The sequence below is a fragment of the Anas platyrhynchos genome, chromosome 2 (assembly GCF_047663525.1).
Source record: "Anas platyrhynchos isolate ZD024472 breed Pekin duck chromosome 2, IASCAAS_PekinDuck_T2T, whole genome shotgun sequence".
In the NCBI taxonomy this organism is placed as follows: domain Eukaryota; kingdom Metazoa; phylum Chordata; class Aves; order Anseriformes; family Anatidae; genus Anas; species Anas platyrhynchos.
In genome coordinates this window covers 98,198,104-98,220,533 of record NC_092588.1, presented here as the reverse complement: position 1 = coordinate 98,220,533, position 22,430 = coordinate 98,198,104, and the positions used below count along the sequence as shown (strand labels likewise).

The 22,430-nt window shown below is 35.6% G+C and overlaps 1 protein-coding gene across 10 annotated transcripts in view; it reads left to right on the top strand.

Moving 5' to 3' along the window:
- The window catches only part of BBS9 (Bardet-Biedl syndrome 9), a 315,416-nt gene that overhangs the window by 140 nt on the left and 292,846 nt on the right, over positions 1-22,430 (top strand). For all 10 annotated transcript variants that reach the window (XR_003495378.3, XM_072033266.1, XM_072033263.1 and 7 more), the window contains exons 2-5: positions 934-1,048; positions 3,117-3,267; positions 4,399-4,463; positions 7,135-7,248. Coding sequence is in view for 9 of the 10 variants with exons in the window: in XM_072033266.1 (XP_071889367.1) it covers positions 943-1,048; positions 3,117-3,267; positions 4,399-4,463; positions 7,135-7,248 (436 nt within the window). In the remaining variant the exon portion in view is untranslated. The remainder of the gene's footprint in view (positions 1-933; positions 1,049-3,116; positions 3,268-4,398; positions 4,464-7,134; positions 7,249-22,430) is intronic.

Genomic DNA, 22,430 nt, shown 5'->3' with positions numbered 1-22,430 from the left:
GTAAGGGCCGCCTCCGGAGGGGGCAGGCGGGCTGTGGGCTTCTGGAGGGATGGGGAGGCTGGATGGGGAGGCTGGATGGGGAGGCTGGATGGGGAGGCTGGATGGGGAGGCTGGATGGGGAGGCTGGATGGGGAGGCTGGATGGGGAGGCTGGATGGGGAGGCTGGATGGGGAGGCTGGATGGGGCTTTGGGCAGCCTGGGCTGGTGGGAGGTGTCCGTGCCCATGGCAGGGGGGTGGAACTGTGTGGGCTTTAAGGTCCCTTCCAACCCAAACCATTCTGTGATTTTCTGGAGGTGCAGCTGGCACAAAACACGGGCCAGGAGCTGTGAGTTTTGAACTGTGGTAGTGTTATTAGTGAGCCGCGGGCAGAAGGATTAGTTGTGTTTGTTGGTCCTTAAAATAGCAGCAGGTAAGGAGCAGGAAAGCTGATTTGTGCCCTGTCTGGCCAAGTTCTTTGGTTGCGTCACTAGGGCACCTTCAAGGCGATTAATCAGTAGAGGTTTGGATGCTATTTATATCTTCATTCGCTTCTCTAAAATAAACTCTTTTATGGAGGACCAGCATCAGAAACCATATTTTTGCTGGTTTTCCTTGGTGAGCAAGAGAACCTCGGCTCTGTGGCTTTAAAAACTTTTAAACGACTGGTTTTAATGCTTCTTACAAGAGACTTAATAGCTTTAAAAAAATTGCAACTCATTTGCTTTTTTATCTTTTAATGCTAATCCATCACAATTAGTCTGTGAATTCATGGCAAGATTTCTTTTAAAGTACCTGACCAGAAACATCTGAAATTGACATGTATTCGGCTTCCACTAGAGCAATGTGAAACTAACAGATGGAATATACTTAGTTGTTACCAATGAAAAAGGATGTTTGTTTGGACTGATGTATATGTTAGAATAGATTGTAACAACAGTTTGTTTCCTTTCCAGTGAAAAAGAATGTCCTTGTTTAAAGCTCGAGACTGGTGGTCCACAACGCTTGGAGAAAAGGAAGAATTTGATCAAGGTTGTCTGTGTGTTGCTGATGTTGATAACAGTGGCCAAGGTAAAATTACAATTAGTTGACTGGTTACTCCTAAGCTATGCAGGTGCAGGTTTACTTTTATCAAATCAACATGTACTGAAAACTTGTTAGCCAGACTAATTAGTTTGTCTGCTTTTTTTAATGTGTCCGTATAGAATTAATAAGACACGTACAGTACCATTTGTCTGGTATGTATCTGGGTTTCTAACCATCTAATTTCTTTCTTGTGTTCAGTAGTAGTTTCTCTCATGTTTTATTCTCTCAGTGGTAGGTATCTTTAAAACAAAACTTTTTAAATTTGTCATGGATGCAACTATATCAGTTATTAAAAGAACTTACAGGTGAAAGAGTTTTTAAGAAGGAGGGTGAGAATTAACAAAGCTAAGAAGATGTTTAGAACCAGAAAACAGCCAGTTGTGTGTGGAAAATGTGAGGACATTGAAATAAGTAACTCTCCATAAACCCTGCCTTTTTACATAGTCATTAATAATATGAAAGTGAAGTCTGGAACTGAAACGATGCCTCTTTGAGGGAATATTTACACCAGTCATGATCTTTCCTGTCAGGGAGAGTTCTTGTGTATATATTTAAATACTTGAGGCTTTCTATATGAGACTATTGTGCCTATCTCACATATTTGTTCTTGCTTAGTAGAGATTCTAGAGTTTGATTTCACCATTGCTAGACTTCTTTTCAGGAGAATTTCAACAAAGTTGAGTTATGTTTCTGTTTAACTTTTTCAAATGGAATTGAACTGAAGGTGTTACAGGTAGAATCTGTTCTTAATGGAAAAATGTAACTGATATAAAAGCAGAGCTTAAATAGCATTGTAGGAGTAGCAGTCTTGTAATTAGTAACAATAAAATGTTTATTTACACTTCTAGTAAACTAATAAATAAACACTTGTAACAAATTCCTTTGTAATAAACATTGTAACATTTTATCTTTTAAAACTAGGCTTCTTTTTGTCTGGAGTTCAGAACCAAAAGTGAATGCAGCTAGTTGCAGTAGCCAAGCAATAGGGCAAAATATCCTTACGTAGATAAGTATTTTTAATAAATTCTAAAATAGGTTTAATCATACAGGTTATACCATTCTTAATTTACTGCTGTTGGAATACTTGTTACGGAGCTGAGGAAAAGATGAGTGGAGGAAGTGGACAATATTCTATGAATAAGGGACTTGTGGGTGCAAGTTTTTTTTTTTTTTTTTTTTCTTGTTAGAGAAGAGAGGACACAGGTAGCTGTTCTGAACTATTGACTTGAGGTCCTGTGGAACTATGCCAAACCTTTAGAGACTGGTGAACTTGGTTTGGGAGCATTAGTCAATTGTCCTTACTTACAGACAAATCCTATTGGATTTGATTTTCGTTGATAAAGTTGCCCTATATCTGAAGGAAATAAGTCCCAGCTACACCATTAGGTTGTTAGCAGTTATCATGGGAGGCAGTTCTTTTTTTTTTTTTTTAATTAATTTTGTTGTAAGTCTCTTGGTTGTTAGCAAATGCATGCTTGTTTAAAATACTGATCCCAGAATAAACCTAGTGTGACTATTGTACTTCAATTTGGTAAGCAAACTGTATCAAGATCAGGTGGTCTCAAGGCCTTGCTTTCTTGTTTTAATCTGTTGACCTGATGTAGTAATTATCTCTATCTAGTTTGGATTTGTGTAAGTGTCAGCAGTTCCAATCTTAAATTTTAGCAGTTCTGCTGGTATGATACATATAAACACAAATCCTAGTTGTTGAAGCTAAAAGTTTGAGTTACTATCAAAAAACAGAAACTGATGTTTTTCCTAACAAGTGTGAACGTCAGTTTAGAATTATAGTGGTAACAAAGGTCAGTGCTACCACCATTATGACTGCTATTTTGAACCCTTTGCTGACAGGCTTACATTGGTAAGAAAAAAAAACTCATTTCTGTTAACCTAATTACTACTTGCTCTGTCTAGAAGATAGAACATAATCAGTGTTAATTGAATCATGGAAATATTCTTTCATTTTAGGGTATTCTTTGGAGCATTTCTGCACTAAATCTAGTTCTACACGTGTTATTGTATTTTGTAATCTCATTTGGTTATTTTTTTATAGATAAAATTATTGTGGGCAGTTATATGGGATATCTCCGAATCTTTCATCCACATCCTGTGAAACCTGGGGATGACATGCAAGCTGAAGACTTGCTCTTGGAAGTGCAGTTACAAGAACCAATACTGCAGGTGGAAGTGGGAAAATTTGTTTCGTAAGTGAACAACAGCGTGTGTTGCTGATCATTATTTAAGGCTTAGATGTTTTACTTTAATTGTTTTGGATGGTGGGGAGTGGCTTCAGTTTCCTTATTGATGCTGATTGATTGCATCTGTGAATACCATAGTACGCATTTGGTCTGCTTGTTGAACCGTCTTCATAGGAGAGATTTTTTGCTTAATGTCCTACTGAAGGAAAATCTTCCAGGTACTTATACTTAAAAAAAAATACATAGAACAGGAAAAAAAATACTTTTTTAGGTGTTAACAGAAAATTTCAGTAACTTATGGTGTTTCAAGATGTAACATTGCTCAGTTTTGGGATGTTTGATAGAAGATTGAAGATCGTAGATACTAAGGAATTTAATGGAAATAAGCCTCCAGATAGAGGAGAAATACTATGGCCCTAAGGAAAAGACTCTATATTTAATTAGATATAAGAGAATCTACATAGGAGGAAATATCATTCTAAACTATGAGTCAAGCCTGTACTTACCATGGGAAGAGTTCCTTAAATTTTTTTCAAGACAAAAGGCTTATGTCTGTTGGATTTTGTTCTTTAAGTACTCATGGACTGGCCTCATGCAGAAATGATAATGCTTTGGCTTGTGAAGAGATCTAAAACTTTTTCTTTAATTTTAGCACAAGAGCCTGCTCAACTGGAAGTACTACTTAATTTTTGGGCAAGAGGAAGGTGAATAGTTTAATTGATTTAGTTTTGCAAGTAGTACAAAACTGAATTTTAAAAACCATGTATGTGGCTGCTGAATAGTACTTGTCTCAAATACTGATCTTCCCATCCATTTAGTTTTTTGAAGAGTTGAGAAGTTGAGAGAAAACAGCATCTTGTTTGGAATGATTTGCAAGCTAAACTGGGGAAATAGCTGACCTGCCTTTCATACTTAAATCTGAAAAAAATGTTCTGTAAGGATTCATTTTAATTTTGAAAGTAGCTTTAAATTTTGGAAGATTAGTTCTTGGTTGTTTTATGTTCGCATCTAATATTCTTAAACCTGGCCAACACCTGAAAGTAATATTGACATTTTGACAGTGATTTTGAATTTTTATCTCATGCATTTTTACTTGAAATTTATCTTAACTGTTTTTTCCTTCTCCCTTTTTTACAGTGGTACTGAAGGACTTCATCTGGCTGTGTTGCATTGCCGAAAACTCTGTGTATATGCTGTTTCAGGTTAGTTTACAGATGCAAACTATCTTGTGGTTTTAGGATCATACTAAAGTTGGATCAGGTTAAATACTTAACTTGGAATATATAGTGTTTGCTCATCATCCCTGTAGAGCGAGCTGCAGTCATCATGTTCTAGCACTCACTCATGTAAGAAGAAGAAATGTTAGTAATTACATCCAAATAACTCCCAGTGGCTAATGACCTGGTGATCTGCTTGGTGCTTGAGATACTGTGATGTGTGTCTGCAATTAGCAGTGCTGGAGTCCTGCTTTTTTTTTTTTTCTTGTGTTGTTCTACTTGCTCTCCCACAGGAAGATGGAGTTGATCTGATAACAACGACTTCTGTAAGAAGTCATGGCATTGCTTACAAAGATTAGCTATGAGTCTTAGCTGGTGCAGTGTCTGCATGTTATGAAGGATTTGTCTGAATGTACATAGGGGTATGGTAAAATTTCTGCTTTTGAATAACTAGTGCTTGTTACAGTTCTAAAAATAACTTACTATTTAGCATGCTAATGGTCAAATGGTTGTTTAATGATAGTTTACCTATTTTTTTAAGTATGAAAAAATTATAGTTACTTCTTAACTCAAAAATCTGAACTTCTAGAAAGCCAGAAGATTGGTAATGCAGCCCAGGTGAAGATAAGAGGTTAACGTTGGTAAAAAGGTGAAATTACTATGGTTTTTCTTTAAATCTTCTTTTTCCTATTTCCTTTGTCTGGAAATCTAAGTGTTCTGTTCATGCAGTATATAAAGAGACAAGTCACACAAGACTCTGTGCATTGAATTCTTTCTAGTACATGTGCAAAGCACATATGTAAGAGTTCTACTGACTGTATCCTTGTCTTCAAAATTCAGTAGACAACCACATATTGTTCACCTCTGTGCAGTGACAGCTGGGGTTGCTCCCACTGTGAAAGCATAGTTTACTTCTAGGAGCAGCTTACTTCCTGTTCATAGCTCAGTGGGCAGATAGAATCTGAAAGGACAGCATGTCTTCATAACCAAACTGTCTACTAGTTATCTTGCATGGAGACACCTGTAAAGTTGGTCTTTGTTGAGGGGTAATACTTTGAGATATAATGCCACTTCCATACTTGTGCTTCTCTGTAAAGGTACTTAAGTTTTACAGTTGTTGCCTGCCAGTATAACTTATTAAAACAATTTAATACTTTCATTAACAGCATACAACAAACAGGTCAGTTTAGAACTCTTTCTAATTATAACTTGCTGTCTATGTGGCTTAAACACCAAAGTAATACTGTTTTACAGTCCTTCAATAGATACTTCATGCTAATTGGTAAGCATTCATGCTGTGATAGTAACTTTATCAGAACTCTTCAAACTCTTGAACCAGCTCCTTCAAAAACCAAACCACTATTTCTTTATGCTTCCACAGCAAATTTTGGTGTCATAAAGTGAAATTTTACATGTTTTATACACATTACAAGGTGTTTGTTATTCGTAATAAGGCAAATCTATGCTGTTTCTCCTGTATGAATGAAAGCATCCTTCAAGGCTAACTAAAGAATGGCCTGGATCTTGTATTATCATTAGTATGCACAGACTGATTACCTTCTTGATTCTTTTTCCTCTGATATTGCTCTTTAAGTAGGTACTCATCCAGCCAGGGCTTTCCTCTGTGTCTGTTCCGATATTCTCTTGAATGTGGGCCTACCTTCATGGTAACAGCTTAAGAGCTGTAGTGGATTTTAGTTGGAGCAGTTCCCTAAAAGGTTAGCGTGAGTTACAAGTCTTTCATGGCATGTTGTTTAAGATGAGTGTTGAAGTAATCTTTGCATATCTCAAGTTGTGATAGGCTTGGTTTAGATCTCATTTGCTCAAGAGATCTTTTTTTTTTTTTCTATGCTGATGTAACTATTCTCAGTCTTTTTTATTGTTGTTTTTTTTTTTCTTGCTTTCTAATACGATTCCTAAAGTGTTACTCTATACAGTGAAGAACTCTGAGTATTTTTCTTTGTGGGCAGACAGAAAATATTCTTGATTATTAAAAGGGGAGCTGTACCTTCAGTTTCTTTAGAAAGGCTTCTTGAATTTCTGCTAGTTCTGTGAAGGGTTCAGAAAACTAGTTTATGCAGATGCTTTTGAGAATGTGATATGTATGATAAAATTATTGCTGTCACTGTATGTGTGTGTCTCTCTTTGCACTCTTAAATCACTGCATTGAATTTCAGACTGGGTAAAGGCAAGTGATAAATGTACCCTAAACATAGCTTTTCCAAAAAAAACATAGCTTTTCCAAAAAAAAAAAAACCTTAACTGGCTACAGCTCAATTTGAGGCAAAGACATTTACAACTCAGCCTGTGTTGTTGGATATAGTATATCCACTGAATAAAAGCGAGAATTTTAAGAATTCTGCCTTTTTGAGTAGACTTTTTCTGATCTTAAAGGTGTGCCTAACATGAAGAAAACTATTGAACAATAAAACTTCAGCATCTTGCTAAATCTTTATATAGTAATTAGTATATTGGGACCTTAGTTGTGGTTCTGGCCTTTGAGAATTCTGTTCTTTTAAGAAAACAGCAACGTCAGCCCTCGTATCTAAGTCACTAGGAATAAGTTACAGCTTTTCAGGTTGCTCTTTAAACTGATACTCCTTCTTCCAAATTGCATGGATAAATGATGTGAAATATATACTTTTTTTTCGGGTAGGAACTCAGGGGAATGTGGAACATGGGAACCAGTATCAGATTAAACTGATGTATGAACATAATCTTCAGAGAACTGCTTGCAATATGACTTATGGACCATTTGGTGGTGTAAAAGGTAAGCTCCTTGCTGCATACTCTTTATTTGTTTACCTGTGAATAGTTGAGGGTTAACTTAAATCTTGAAAGGCTGCAGGCTACTGTTATCTAGAGGGGAGACCATCTTTCTCAATGATAATGTCTTTTATCTGATGTAGGGGGATGGGAGGAGTTAAAATGAGGCAAAGAATATTAAACACAAAATAGTTGTTTTCTTACGTCTTGAACAAGATATGAACTTATAAAGATAATACTGATTTTTTTTTTGAATAATATTTTAACATCCAAAGTAATTATTTTCTTCCATGCTTTAATTCCATTTTGCTTTTCTGTAGCTTTCTTATCCCAGGTGAAGGAATAAGTCAACACTTCCATTCTCTGAACCTAAACTACTGAGTCTCTTTAGAGATGCATAATACGGACTGAAAAAATAAATAAAACTATGATTGGAAAAACATAACGGTGGAAAGTAATGTTTATGGTGTATTTGTAGTTTTGAATGTTTAATAGATTTCAGTCTTTGAACTTGTGACACAATTATGAATGCTATTTTATATTCTGATCTGGAATCATTTAGATTTGTTCTACATAACAGCAATTTCTCTTCAGAAGACAAGCTTCCCTGGCAATAATGGGGGATCTGCACAAGTAATGTGACCAAGCTTTTCACAAAATAACATTACTTTACTGAGGCAAAAAGTCTTCTGAGTATATGATAAATATATGCGTATGACCCCACAGTTTTGGAGCTGTGATAATGCGCTGTAATATTATTACTAGAAGATTAACCCTAAACTCAGGCTTGTCTCTGGGCTTGAATTAAGCTATCCGCAATTCATACTGATTGAAGAGGCTTTCATCTACTAATTTTGCACAAGCACCTTAGAGAAATTGACTCTTAAGTCATGTGGATGAGAAAATGAGAAATGCCATGAATAGCTTGAGGGGGTGAGTGTGTAGTTCATGGGCTTATTTGTGCTAACTTTAAAAAGAAGATACAGAGTTTCTCAAAAAATGAGAAGAGGTAATAATGTGATTCCTGCCATGCTGCAATGGGATTGCAGTAATGGATATATCAAAGTATCATAAACTAAGAGTTATTAGTGTGTCTGGAGTGGTGGATGGATAAGACAAAATGCCTTTTTACCACCATTGCATGTGCAGAATAAACTCTGGATTTCCATGGAGATTCTGGGTAGAGATCTAACCACCAGCTCAGTCTTGATACTAGATGTATCTATAAATATATTATCAAAACCTGTGTGGAATGTAAGTCACAAAATGAAGAGAACCTCTTTGCAGGCTAGAGGAAAGGGTAATATTTACTTCAGAACCTATTTGGCTAGCCAAACACTTCTCAACACCTCGGACAGTCAAATTATGAGCCAGTCCTGACAGACAAAGCAGCAGAAACAGCATAGGGAACTCTGGCAAGTTCTGTTTCTCCTGATTCCTAGGAGTGCTTCTGTCCCAGCATGTCAGACTGCTCTCCTTTTCCTTTCTTCCTCATGTTCCAGTTTGCAAGAGTTTGTTGATTGCTGTGGGAAAAGAGTGGCCTCAAATCTTGTCTTGAGGTTGCAAGAATGTTAATAAACAATGATGAAAGATTTATAAATAATCCCCATTCCTATCATAAGATAAAAAAGCTTTTTATTTAAGACTTAAATATGGGAAAATTATAGTAGCCTGCTATCAGCAGCTTGATCATTCACTAAGGCAAGCATTGAAGCATCAGAGAAATAGGCAAAGTGGACACGGGAAAATCATCTGAATTTTGTGTGGTTTTCTTACAGCTTTTCTGAATTGAATATCTGTCTTTGTGTCTTTTCTGGAGTGTCTAACTAGATCTCTTGTCAAGGTTATACTTTTAGTCTTGTCCCTAGTCTTTTGCCATGACTTAAGTACCATCTCATCTTCTTCTTGAGGGTTATAAATGATAATGTTGTGGACATTTTCCATCTTGCAAGACCGGTCAGTGATCTGGAAAGAAGGTCTATAGGCTGTTAACTTCAGTAAAACATATACCTGTCCTAGTCTGGTCTGTTGTGCTATCTGTGTGTTTCTTTGGCAGATCTTCTGTGCTGCAATTGAGAGCCAACAGTCATATTTCATTTGACTATGTGACTTCCTGACTTCTAGAATCCTGGCCAGGCATCTGCAAAGTCTCTCACCTCAGTGGAGGTTAATTTATAATGGTGTAAGTGTGCAGGAGTAAGCTTGCTTTGCTAGCAGTCTGACCTCTACGCCATAATCTAGAAGTGGACTAACAAAATGCAGGGAGGGTTCTTACATTTATAGCCTTCTCCGTTACTGCTGTGACTAATATGTGTCTCTTTCTTATTGCTGTATTCAAGCATCCTTGAAACAATGAGAAGGTGAAAGAGGCACTTCAGAGGTCACGTTTACAGAGCTACTGGAGCAGACACAGGAGAATGGCAGTTGAACAGGAGTACAAGGAAAGCATGCTGTGTGAGTGTCAGGGAAGGAAAGGGAATGTAAATCCCCCAGGAACATAATCTTTCATCTGAGGAAGCAAAGAAGAATGCTGCAGGAGTCCACAGGGCACTTGATATATGAAGTTGCTCAGTCTTAGATTTCTCTTGTTGAAGATAATGCTGGATTTGTTTCTTTATATGGAGCTCCTAATCCTATACCTTTAGTGGTAAAGGAACTCATTCTCCACAGGCATACCAGTTGATACCAGTAAAAGAAAAAATAGAATTTGAATTTTTGTACACTTGCTTATACTGGTGTCCAATGACATTTTTGAGGGTGTTCTGTCCTTTCTTGGGACTAGGAGTTATTTGGGTTCTAGTTACTACTCTGTATTTCATTTGCTCTTTCTTATTGAACTGCTTCCAAACAGCTGCTTGTCAGTTTAATGGAAACTGAAGAAAATGACCACTTCACTGCTTGCCCTTACCTCAAATAAAATACATCTTGGCATTCAGACTTATTCTGTAGTCACTTGTAATATGATTTCTATCCATGTGCAGTTGGAGTCTGCTGTCTAGCAGGCCACTGTAGCTGTGGCCTTAACTGGGATGCAAAGTGCTTTGTTAGTCTCTTGATGCTATAAGGTTGCATAGTCAGTTTTGAAAATCTGGATGTAAAGCCAGCACACAACTCCCATCTACTGTTCCAGAGTTAGCACATCCACGTGGACCTTGGTGAGTGGTTTGTTTTCAGCTGCTTATTCCTTTGGAAATTCCTCTTGAAACTTTGGAAGAAGTTTCAATTTCCTTTGAGAAAGTAAACAGTGAAGGTGGGTGAGATTTACCTATTCCTGACTTCTCTTCCCCACTTCATAAAGAACCTGGAGGGGAAAGAGCTTGAGCATACTCCATAGTCCTCAAGAACCTTCTCAGTTCCACCTGCTCCATCCTGTACTGTAAAGATGTCATAAAACAAGCTGGTACACAAGTCAGAATATGTGATTGGTATGAAAATGAGGCAACAGTTAGGTAACCCTGCATCAAGGTATGGAGAAGAACTCAGTTTCAATTCAATGTTTTTTTTGACTTTCTGAACTGCTGAAAATCCCATAAGACCCTTACAAAAGCTGAAGAGGAATAGGTTTGTTCAGACCAAACTTGCAATTTTCATTATATTTTTTTTTCAGATTATATTGGAGTGAAGCCTGTTTTTCTAACTTAAAAAGCAGGTTATCTTCTGGAGAAACTGCCTGAGATCTCTCCTGAATGTTGGCTGACCTGGGGACCTATCAGAGGTTTTCAGAAACTAAACAGAATAGAGCTTTTAGAAACAAGTGCTCCGCTACTGCTTTATGGTTCAACTGGGTTATAAAAGTTCACCAGCTTTTCTTCATCTGTATTTAAATGCGCACTTAGATAAACCTCTCCCTGTGCCTACTCTACCCTTGGCAGCTTCATTAGGGAGGAGGGTTTCTCACAGCTTCTATTAATGTGGTAGCTGGGGAAGGGTGTCTCTGCGGTTGTTTGAAATGTTCAGTAAAGACTTAGAGTCCAGTCACTAGTTATGTATTGTATGATTTTTCCAGTCAGCTTTCTCCAATGTAAGCTTTGCTCTCCTGTCCCTGCTAGTTTGCATCAATGTACTTATGCCCTCGTTATGTTATCATTTGGTCTGTTAACCTGCTAGTCTGTTCAGGTGAGATGTGTTGGAGATGTAAAACATACAAAGTAAACTGTTATTTCTTGACTGATTATTTTGGTCTCCTGTATTTATTAAGGAAGATGGTATTAGAGATCTCCTTGCTGAAGAGAGATCTGTGAGGTAAATAGAAACCTACTTACTAGACCACCTCCTAGCAACTTCATTCATGGCAGCATTTTCAAATCAAAAACTTGATGCTGTGAGCAGCTTCCGTATATACAGAACTGGCATTGTTATTTTTATAACAGGAACATGTTGATGAAAATCAACAAATCCATTCACATAGTCTGAGCACAGAAAGCTGAAATCTAAATATAATACATTATTGGAGTTATAAACTAAAGACAGACCAAAACTGAGAAAATATGCCCATCTACTTGAAGAGAATGGGTGCTTTTCTTCTAAAAGTGCATGGGATGTAGTCAAGTCACCACTAGATGGTCCCCTCACTACATGTTTTCGTTAGTGCGCTGCCTCTCCAACTGCTTTGATACTTGAACTGATTCTACAGGTGTACTTACTGCAAGACTTTATGAAAATACAATAGCACTTTCTGAAAACCTGATGAAGTGTTTTATTGATTAAAATAAAATGTATTTCGGTGGCTGTAGCCTTTTAGCAAAAAGGCAAAATGAGCTTAACCGTTTTGCTGAAAGTAAAAGTCAAAGGGCCAGGGATGTGGGAAATGGAAACAAGAAATCTCTTGCATGTTTAACTAGACTTCCAAACAAAGCTAATAGTAAAGCTTTAAAAAAGTGAATGGGGGTAAGAAACAACCTGCAAGGCCTGAAGTATAAATCAGGCTCATTGTAGGCATAATTAGTTGTCAGTTACTTAGAATGTGGAAAAACCTCTGGCAAAGGGAATGACTGTATTATAGAACTTCTTTGGTGCTTTAACTTTACTTTTGTTTCCTGATTTCTCTGTACACTGTAACTAAAATAAAAGAAACTAAAATAAAAACATGAAAGCTATCAAGAAGTGATGTAGGAAGTATGTAATTACATACTTAGAATTCTTGATCTTGAGCACAGGTTTTTAAAAATTGAACTTAATTTTTAATTCATTATATTTATTATGTAGAATGCATATATCAAGATTTCATAATTCTAAAATTTTTGTTGTCATCTTAGAGCTGTAAATTGAGTTTCTTTTGTGTTTCTTTTGCAAGACCATTATTCTAGCATATGGATCCTTTTAGAAAGGATGATTCATGGTAAAATCATGTAAGCTAGTAGTGCTGAACACTTTTTTTTTCAACCAAGTGAACTCTTAACCTAGCCACAAAATGTCACAGCCCTTAAGTAATGAACAAATTGTACACAGTCTGTGTTTTATTTCAAATGTAAAATTTCAAGAACTTAAGGTGACTCTACTGTAAGCTCTTTCCTGAAGATACTGAAAAAGTGGCGTACATTTCTGTGATTAGTAGAGGACTCCAGTCTACAAAAATTGTACTTGATATAATCTATTTAATCACACAACACAGCCTCATCTTATGTAAAATTATTATGGCGTCATGGAATTATGTCCCCCAGATTGCTGTGTTAACAATTCAACTTTCGTTAGAGGAAGTGATGTTTGCTGATAGAAAGCACTTTCCAAGATGATGTGGGCTGTTTTTATGTCTAGTGTGCCATTCCGTGTCTTTACATTTGAATCAAGCATCTTATAACATTATCAGGTAAGATTATATTGAAGAACCTGATCATTGTTTGTAATAGCATGAGGTTATTTTGCATAGTTCTGTCTTATGTAAGTTCTGTCTTACGTGTTTGGGAGAGAAGTGAGAAAATTTTAGAGTTTTTAGGCACGTAAACAATCTTTGGTCACCCAAATGCAAAGTTCTGTCCTTATTACCCTGTCCATCAAAGATCTGAGGTGAAGAGTTTATCTACTGTGAGGAAGGATGTGCTTACACTTCTGTGGTTGCTCTGTGGTGTGGAGACACTCATGTGAGTTTTAAAACAGTGCACACACTTGGATGCAGCACGAGGATTGCTGGTTTAGAACTTTTATACTGGAGAGCACCTATGAAATGTCTTCAGTAATATACTAAGATTTTTAAAGACAAGTAAATACAGTAGCTTAAAATGTTTTACTGGGCAGGTAATGCTAAATGTTCAAACTCTATATGGCTGAACTGAAAGTCATCGCTTCACCTGAAAGTATCTGAATATTCATACTAAAAAAAAATGGGAAAAGCTTCATTCTTTGTGGCAGAACGTTCTGATGAATGAGTTGCGAATTTGAGATTGTTAAAAGAATGGAAGAAGCAAGTGAATTGGATACAATATTGCTTTAGTTGAGAATTCCTTTTCTTCATTATTCTTTATGCAGTAGCGTACCTCCCATTCAGTTCTTAAGGAAGGCATAAATCTGGTATTATCTAGGAATAGTCAAGTCTTATTAAACAATATTCTAAATATTGTTCAATCTTAGTTGAAATTAAAACCATGTTTATCAAAGCAGCGAGAGTAGATTTTTTCTCTACGTAAGTACAGAGTGATTAGATTATAAGCCAGTTGTTACATTTTGTGATTGATATAATTTGATCATGCTTTTTTTTCCATTCTTAGATTTTTTTTGTTTGCAATTTCAGCAAAATTTTTTGTGTTGGAACTTTCATGTCTTATTTCTAGTTCTTTTAATTAAAATAATGCAGAAATTTTGGTTAATCAATTTACTGGTGTTTGCTTTTATTTTTTATGTAATTGAAGCCATGAACTACCCTCATGTGGTAATAATAAAACTTTTTATAGATGGGTAATCAGTTAACAAGAATTATAAACTGCTTACTTATAAATTTGATGAATTTATATACTGGTACAGTAGAGAATTTGCAGGATATCAGCATTAAAACCAAATTTTAACTCGGCAAAGAAATGTTCATGTTACTGTATTATCAGTTTTTATAACCTCTTTCTAATGTGTTGTTTGCATAATTAGTGCTGCAGGCATCTTAATAATGTACCTACAATATACAGAAATTCTCTGTGCTGTGTCTTGACTTTCTTCTCATTGAGGGTATTTAGATGTAATATGTAGTCTTGCCCTTAGAGAAATCTGAGACAGACACTGTGACTTGGAAAATCACCCTTATTCCTATGTTTCTAGTTTCTGTTGGATGGATTACAGTTCATCTAGTTTATAGCTATTAACCTTAGTCTTTCTACAACTTGAGAAAGAGTCAATATGCTACTCATACACTCTTGATAAAAAGTGAGACTTACCAATACATAGCCTGCTTCTTCCTACTTACAAGAAATTGTATTCTCTTGTGCAGGAGAAGAAGTGGCCTTACTAGTGCTTTGAATAAGTGTGCAGACCACTCTACAATTTTATTCTTTGCCTTGTATGTCTTGAGTCAGCTATGTGACTTACACTTGAGGAGAGTTTAAGTAAGAGATTTCTTTTGAAGTTGTATAAGGAACAAAAAAGCATTTTACAAGAGAAAGAACTAGTTGAAGCTTAGGTAGCTCTATGGATTATCTCATAAATTTCATGTGCTCAGGTATGCATTAGTGAATGGGGGGACCAGATAGTAATTAAGGTATGAAGCAACAGTAGTGCATAAGGAGCAAATACTGAATTCTGCACTCTGAAGACTGATGCATGAAGTGTAGGATTCCTGAGCTAAAGCACTTAAGAAATGTGAATGATCAGAAGTAATCAGCTGTAATCAGAAGATGACCTTTCCCAGGTGAAATCTAAGTTCTATGATTATGCTTTGGGACATAAGTTATATATTCAGGTGGGAGCATGAACACTTTCAACCCTTCTATTTTTTTTTTTTTGTTTATGCTGTGGAGATAGATGTTACCTTCCACATAAGAACTAAAGAAAGAGTATACTGATAGCTTGTGTGTCCCACTGGTGAGCTATTGGATTAGTCTTTAATAGAACAGAATACTAATTTTATCTGGTGGCAGAGAGAGAGCATAGTTTAATAACCTTGCATTCTTAGTTGCTGTATTATTTTTGAATTATTTATAAATGAACATTTATAAATAATAACTTCCATTGCAAAAGCAGTATTACCATTTTGTATGATTCCACAAAGTATGATGGCATCATCTAATAGACTTAAATAATCAGTGAATTTGTCCTGTTCTTATATTATCTCTTCAAATGAGTTGATAAATGATTTAGAATTGGATATCCTAATAATACGCAGGTCTTGGATTTTTTTTTTAATCTGAAACCTCAATACCTTAAGTTGGTTTAGAATTGTTCAGATTTACTTAAAGCTATTTAGTGGATAGTGTACCAATAAAAAGAAATAATAAAACAATAGCAAAGGGAACAGGGGGAAAGAGGGAAATAGAACTCTGACATGAAAAAGTTACAAGGAAAAAAAAGTGTGAAAATACCTTGAACCTATCTTTTTCTCAGCAAATGGTCTTGAATTCATTTTACTTTTATTGCAGCACTGGCCTAGGGGCAAAGTATGTTTGAGTGTTGCAACAAAGAGGGTGCTATACGGAGGAATTTTTTTAATAATAAAATACAATATATGTGTAAACCATGCAACCTTGTAACAAGAAACTTTATAAGAAGGGTAGACTGTGCTTAACTTTTCCACAATTCTGCAAGAATGAATTTTATGAGGTGTTAGTCAAAAAAAAAATTATCAGCTGAGTTTTATTCTGTAAGGTTAAATGATTCTTATGACTATGTTTAAATACAGCAGCAATATAAATTTGGACTTTGATTTATTGGCTAGTTCTCTTAAGGAGCACAGTGCTTAACTATTACCTTTCTGTTAAATTGCTTCTGGATAAAGAGATTACTTGAAAGGCTTGTTCTTCAGGAGTTTTGTTCATGAAATAAATCTACTGATCAGTAATTCAAATGCTTCCTCACATAACTTTTGAATCCTGTTAGTGCCTTTTTTTTTTCTCCAAATAATGGAGTTAGAGCCTCTTCTCTAAATTAAATGTGTGAATGGAAAAATAATCAAGGAAAATTCCCTGGAATCTTTTACCCTACGGTTCCTTTCACCTTCCTCAACAGTACTAAGTAAGATCATAATCTAACTGAAGTAAAAAAATCCCATTGCTTTAGTACGCTGCAGTATGCCAGAACTTTGCTTCAATTACAAATTGCTGAATATATCACTTAATCTGTATTTCATTTAAGCAGAGCACTATAATTAAAATGGAGTAAAACCAACTGTAGAAATACCTAACCTGGGGAGCAGTTGTGTGTGTAAGTGAAAGACCACATCATTCTTGTTTTCTCAAAAGTTTTATAGATTTTTATACTATGCTTTTTCTAATTTCTTTTGTTAAAATGTGGTACCCAAATGTGTGCAGTCATTGTACATTGGTAGTATAAAATGTTTTGTATCTTGCATGTGGAGTTATGGCTTCTGCAGTACTGCCAAGAATCATCCAGTGCCAAGCAGAACAATAATTACCTCATATGTTTTTAATAGCGCATGTATATTAATAATGACCCAATCTTGCATTTGTCTTTTTGGTGACATATTGTTGACTCATATTTAATTCATCATCCTACTCTAATCCCCAGATTCTTCTTCTTAGTGCTATTGCCTGCCATTCTCTGGTTTCCTGTGAGACAATTGTCTGAGATCATATCAGATGTTTTACTTAAGTTTAGAGATGCTGTCTCTAAAGTTTTAAACTATAGGATATATTATTACCCTGTCTAATAAATAGTTTGGCATGATGAATTTTCTGTTACTTCAAATATTTTATGTACAACTTTATTATTTACATATGTACTTTCTTATTAAATGTTCCAACATTTCATGTAGATACATTTGTCTATATCAGATTCATTTGTTGCCCTGTGTTTTTTCATCCAAAAGAATGCAATTTTATTTTCTAAGTACTCAGTCTTTCATCTTCTCAAAGGATCTTTCAGGAATGTGTATACACAGCTTTTGTTTATTTTTTCTAGTGTTCATTTGTGACTATTCACATAACAAAAAGAAAAATCTTTGTAACTTATAGAACTTTATTTGGAAGGTCACCAAACCCTTGTTAGTTGAATTTTTTTTATTTCTCTATAGAAGAGGTGAAACATATCTTGTACAGGCTATGATGCTTTCTGCTAATTGCACTTTGAAAGTTGTTTGGGAGTTGTTCAGAATTATTTGTACCAGTAAACCTATTAGAAATCACTCTACTTGGTCATTCAAGAGAGAATTTCTTTACTTGGAGATTTTGGGTGGTGGTGAGTTAGGTCCATCTTCCAGGTAGAAAAGAACATGCAAAACAAAAACATTGTTGACCTGTATCAAAAGTGAGAGGGATCAGGCTAGCAAGAGGAGGTAAACAATGAAAAATACGACAAGATGATTTTATTTCAGATTCATAAGGAAAACTAATTTTTCAGTATCCAATTGGTTCTGATTATGGGGTGTTCCCCCTCATGGTGACAAGCTGTTCTAGTCCTTGTTGATAGGTGATGGGAATTGTAGAAAACCGTTTGTGCAGAGAATAACAAGACTTTTAAAACATGTCCAAAGTAACCAGAAATTCAAGAAGTTGAAGAACTGAAATTTTGGTAGGCTTAATTTCTATACTTTTTTTTTTTTTTTTTTTTTTTTAGGGGGCTGCCATGTTTTCCCCTGGCTGGAAATGCAAATTGTGGTTGAGTTAATCAGAGTTCTTGCTGAGTAGCTACACAACGCTGAGGTGCCATGCAATGCTGTCATTTTGAGTTCCAAAAATTTTAAATTTTAGGTAAAATTGGAGATTCCTGAGGAGTTTAAAGAAGCAGTCCAAAAGAAAATATAGATTAGTAGACCAAAAAGAATTTTTTCTAAACTATTGGATTTTCTTTTATTAAAATTAAAGTTCTGTAACTTCAATATGAAGTGCTGTGCTTTCTGCCTGTTCAGTTATCCCTTGTATAAAGTCACATCAGATGAAAGCATTCATAACTGAAAGAAATAATGATGCAGCCTTGCTCGATTTTCACGTTTCTTTAACACATCTGAGTTTATTAATGAGCCTGGCTAAACAAATAGGGGTAAATATGAATAACCCACAGAAATTTATTTGGTGACTACAGAGAATAAAAAGGACAAGGAAGATTATGACAGAAATAAAATGTATTCTGCACATTAGTATGACGACTGGTTTTCAAATATTTCACTGTGTGATTCACGTGAAAACACTTGAAATCATCATCTGTTTTTTTAAAGAAAACACAAACCACCACCAACAAAAACAAAAAACAAAACCACCACCAGCAAACAAAACATCAAACTTATGAAAGTAATATATTGAAAGGCTAGTGGTAAGATAATAAAATCATGTAGCTATTTGTAGTATACTTCTAGCAGTTTTAAAATACAAGAAAAATGAAACAAATGGTGAATTTTTTTCCTTTTAGAAATATAATACACAGAAGACCACAAAATAAGATTAGTCCTTTCCGTGTGTCGGTTATTACTGGTCTAGGATATGTATAGACAAATGATCTGAATATGAAAAGTGGATATATTTTATTGGAAGTTTTTGAAGATATTTATTTGATCCAGTTAAAATTAGAAACAAATGGCTATTTGAAACTTCTTGAAGAGGTATAGAAGTTCCACGTAAACTTATGTAAAAATAAATTCCTAGCTTTGCATTTTAAGCTTCAGGATATTAACTTTGTTATAAATTATCATAATTATCTTCAATGAGTTCTGTGAATGTGACTTCCCTTACTGGGGACATTCCCATTCTCTGGGAAGTATTTTCATTAAATCTTTATCTTAAAAAAGTAGTAGGGAATCAGTGTTTTGTGAAGTGCTTAGGAATATTCAAGTTGCTTACTTAAGGGGAGAATGGAAATGGAGAAGCAGAAAGGATAAGGAACTTTCTGCTATATTATTCGGTTCTAATTCTACATGTCTGTGTCTTAGATAAAATTTTTGAAGATGAATTTGTGTCATGTTAAGATCCTATTGATATTTTTTGATCCTACTGATAATTTTGCATCAAATGTTGCAAAATAAGGCCTGTATTCAACTTTATTGAGCTCAATGAAAGGTCTGCTATTGATTTGTGATTCATTTAAAAAAAATCCATGTACATTAAACGCATTCAGTTAAAGCCTATTGATATGGAAGGGCTAACTGCTGACAGTATTTGTCTTTATTCCATTTTTTTCTTTGTGGCGGACTTACTAGTTCAGGAAGATGTTGCATAGTATAAATATGATGTATAATATGTGTATAATACGTGTATAACTTCTCACATTGGAGAGTTGCACAGCTGAAAATTTGTTTCCCTCCCCCCCTTTTTTTTCTTAAGAAAAAAGCCTATAACGCAATAAAAGCCTATAATCTAATAACATATTGCAACATCTTTATGAATGGAGGCACTTCAAAGTAAACATCTGTAGTTGTCTGGCCTTGAAAAGTAGTTTTATTCAACAAGTTAAGGCAAGAAACTGAATTTAAAGAAAGATCTTTACCATCCCTTCATAGATGCAGCCTGAGTAACGATGATCTGTGCACACACCCATTCTCCCATACACAGCTAATGTTCTCTTCAAGACCCACTCTATACTGTTTGTAGTTAACGCGCTTGAATTGGTTATATAGTTATAATTGATCTGTTGTACTGAAAAAGAAGCAACTTTCTGTGATGCTGCTTTCACAACAGTCTGAACATTTTTTTTCTAAGACTACTTGCACTAGGGTTAGAAATGTTCATTCTTGAATGCACTTTTTTCTCCTAATATGAGGCTTGTAATAAATCTTAGACTAGAATCTGTTTAGGGGAGGACACCATCTCTCATGTCTAAACAGTGCCAAATACCAGGTTTCTTTCAGTAGCAATGAACATGCTGGATGTTGCATCTATGATGTTTCTGAATGTCTATACTGCATGCCAGTCTTTTGTGCTCCTTTGAACCATACTAGTGTTTTTCCTAAGGGTCCTTACACCACATCAGGTCAGTATGAGCTTTAAAGGGATCAGTCCCATGCTGCATTTTCTGTACAACTTGTCTCTGTCATCTTCTATGGTAAAAGTCAGATCAAGAATAAAGGAGCGTATCACAGGTCTCTAGAAGACTGATTATGTGAGCGAGGTTTGAGTTAACCTGATTTGGCCTTTGGAGAAATTGTAATAGTTCAAGATTCACTTTGCATCTAGAATTTACTTTATGGCAGTCAGAAATCCGAAGGGGTTAGGTAAAGAGAATACAATGTAATGATTGAGATAAGTAAAAAGAAGTCAATTCCTTACAGCAGCTTGGACTACATACTTTACTGTGCTTTAACCAGGGAGACTTCATGCAGGCTGGGCTGTTGCAGAGAACATCTCTTATGTTAGGACTTCTGAACGCATTTTACTGTGATACCTTAATATCTGGAAGGGATTAAAAAATAATTAAAGCTAGCATCAGTAGAATAAGGATTTAGTATTATCTATACAATTTCTCTTAAATTCCTGTCAACTTCTCTGTTTTTACTTTCTTCCTGTTTAAGCAATTTTAAATTCCAGCAGAAAAGCACTTAGTCAATCTCGGCTGGGACACAGGTACCCTTCTTGCATGTATCCATCCCAAAAGATGTATCATCACTGAGTGATGCAAGGCAGTTTTCCTTTTCCTCTTTATGTCTACGCAGGGTATTGCACTGCCTTGGCAGTGCTGTCAGAAGCTCTGGTCTAGAATGAACGGTTGCAGCTGAAGTCCTGAACTTTGATCCTTTCTGTAGTAATGCAGTGAGCAGCCACCAGACCACCAAGCTAGTCAATTCAGGGTTCTTTCTGAATGTATGTTGACATGTGCTTCCTGCTTTGGGTTAGGGAAGTAACCTAAGACTTGCCTTTTACTAGGCATACGTTGTTTTAAGAACTGCCCAACATATTTTCAAATGGTTTTTCCATTAGTCAGAAGCTATTCCTAAAGTGCTTTTCTCACAGTTGACCCAAATCTGTTTTGTTTCAGGAGCTGTGTTCAGCAACAAGCTGAGTTCTCCAAATGGATTTGAACTGGAGTAGACTTTGTTCTCTATGCTGGGAGAAATGTTGGGGGGTACATTTCAACAATGAAGGAAAATCAAAAAGTATTTGCTTGTGTCAGGTCAGAGCAGTGATTTCTATTCCAGTGTGTGTGAGTATAGTTTGTGTGCATCTCTTCACTGGTGAACGTGCTGTGGATTTATCTTTTCTTCAATTAAAAAAGCATTTCCCATGTAGGGGAAGCTTTTGGCTTATGGGTGCCTTATAAATGCCAATTTCTTTTCATTTTATTTTTATTGACACTTCCTTCCATGCTAGGGTTTTGACTGAAGTTTATGATTACCATTGAAGGCAGTAAAATTATCTCTGCTGACGTCTCTGAAAGTTGTAGCTTTATGAAGCTTGTTCTGACTTCTAATTTATCCTGTTCGATGCTGTAGTTTTCATTGCATGATTTCACATGGTGCTCAGACTTTGTGATTACATAATGTACATTTTATGAAATTGACTTGGTGCCAGAGGGGAGGCTCATAGCAGAGGAAATCATTAACATGCAAAATCTTAGCTCCAAAATTGCTTTAATTAGAAGCTTATTTCAAAGAGCTGCCACCTGCCTCTCATTTTGGCTTTGCAATAGCCCTAAAAATACACTGTGGTTTCAAAAAAAAAAAAAGTGTGACGTAAATGTATTCATATCACGCTAGAATAACGAAAGTACAAAACAACAGTAGCTGGACTTGTGCTTAAAAGTAACACTTGCTCGCTGAAGGACATTCCTCTTGAGGCACAAGCTGCTGAAACTATGTAGAGTACACTAAGTGATTCCATCTGATCTGCAGAAAACACTATGGGTTATATTTTCACTTTATAAATATGTCACTGGCAAAGCCAACTGGCTGCAATAAGCTTTTTTGAAATGGACATTTCTGGCTGAGTTTTTGGAAGACTGCATTTCTTGAAGTAAAACATAAAAACCCTATTCACTAGCTACACATTAAAAACAAATGGCCAAAGGAAATAAGATGACCTATAAAAAGTTGGAAAATTAAAGGTTCATACACAATTTATTTTTCTTTAATTATAGTTTACGTGTAATGTTCAGGTAATTGGAGTTTGATTTTAG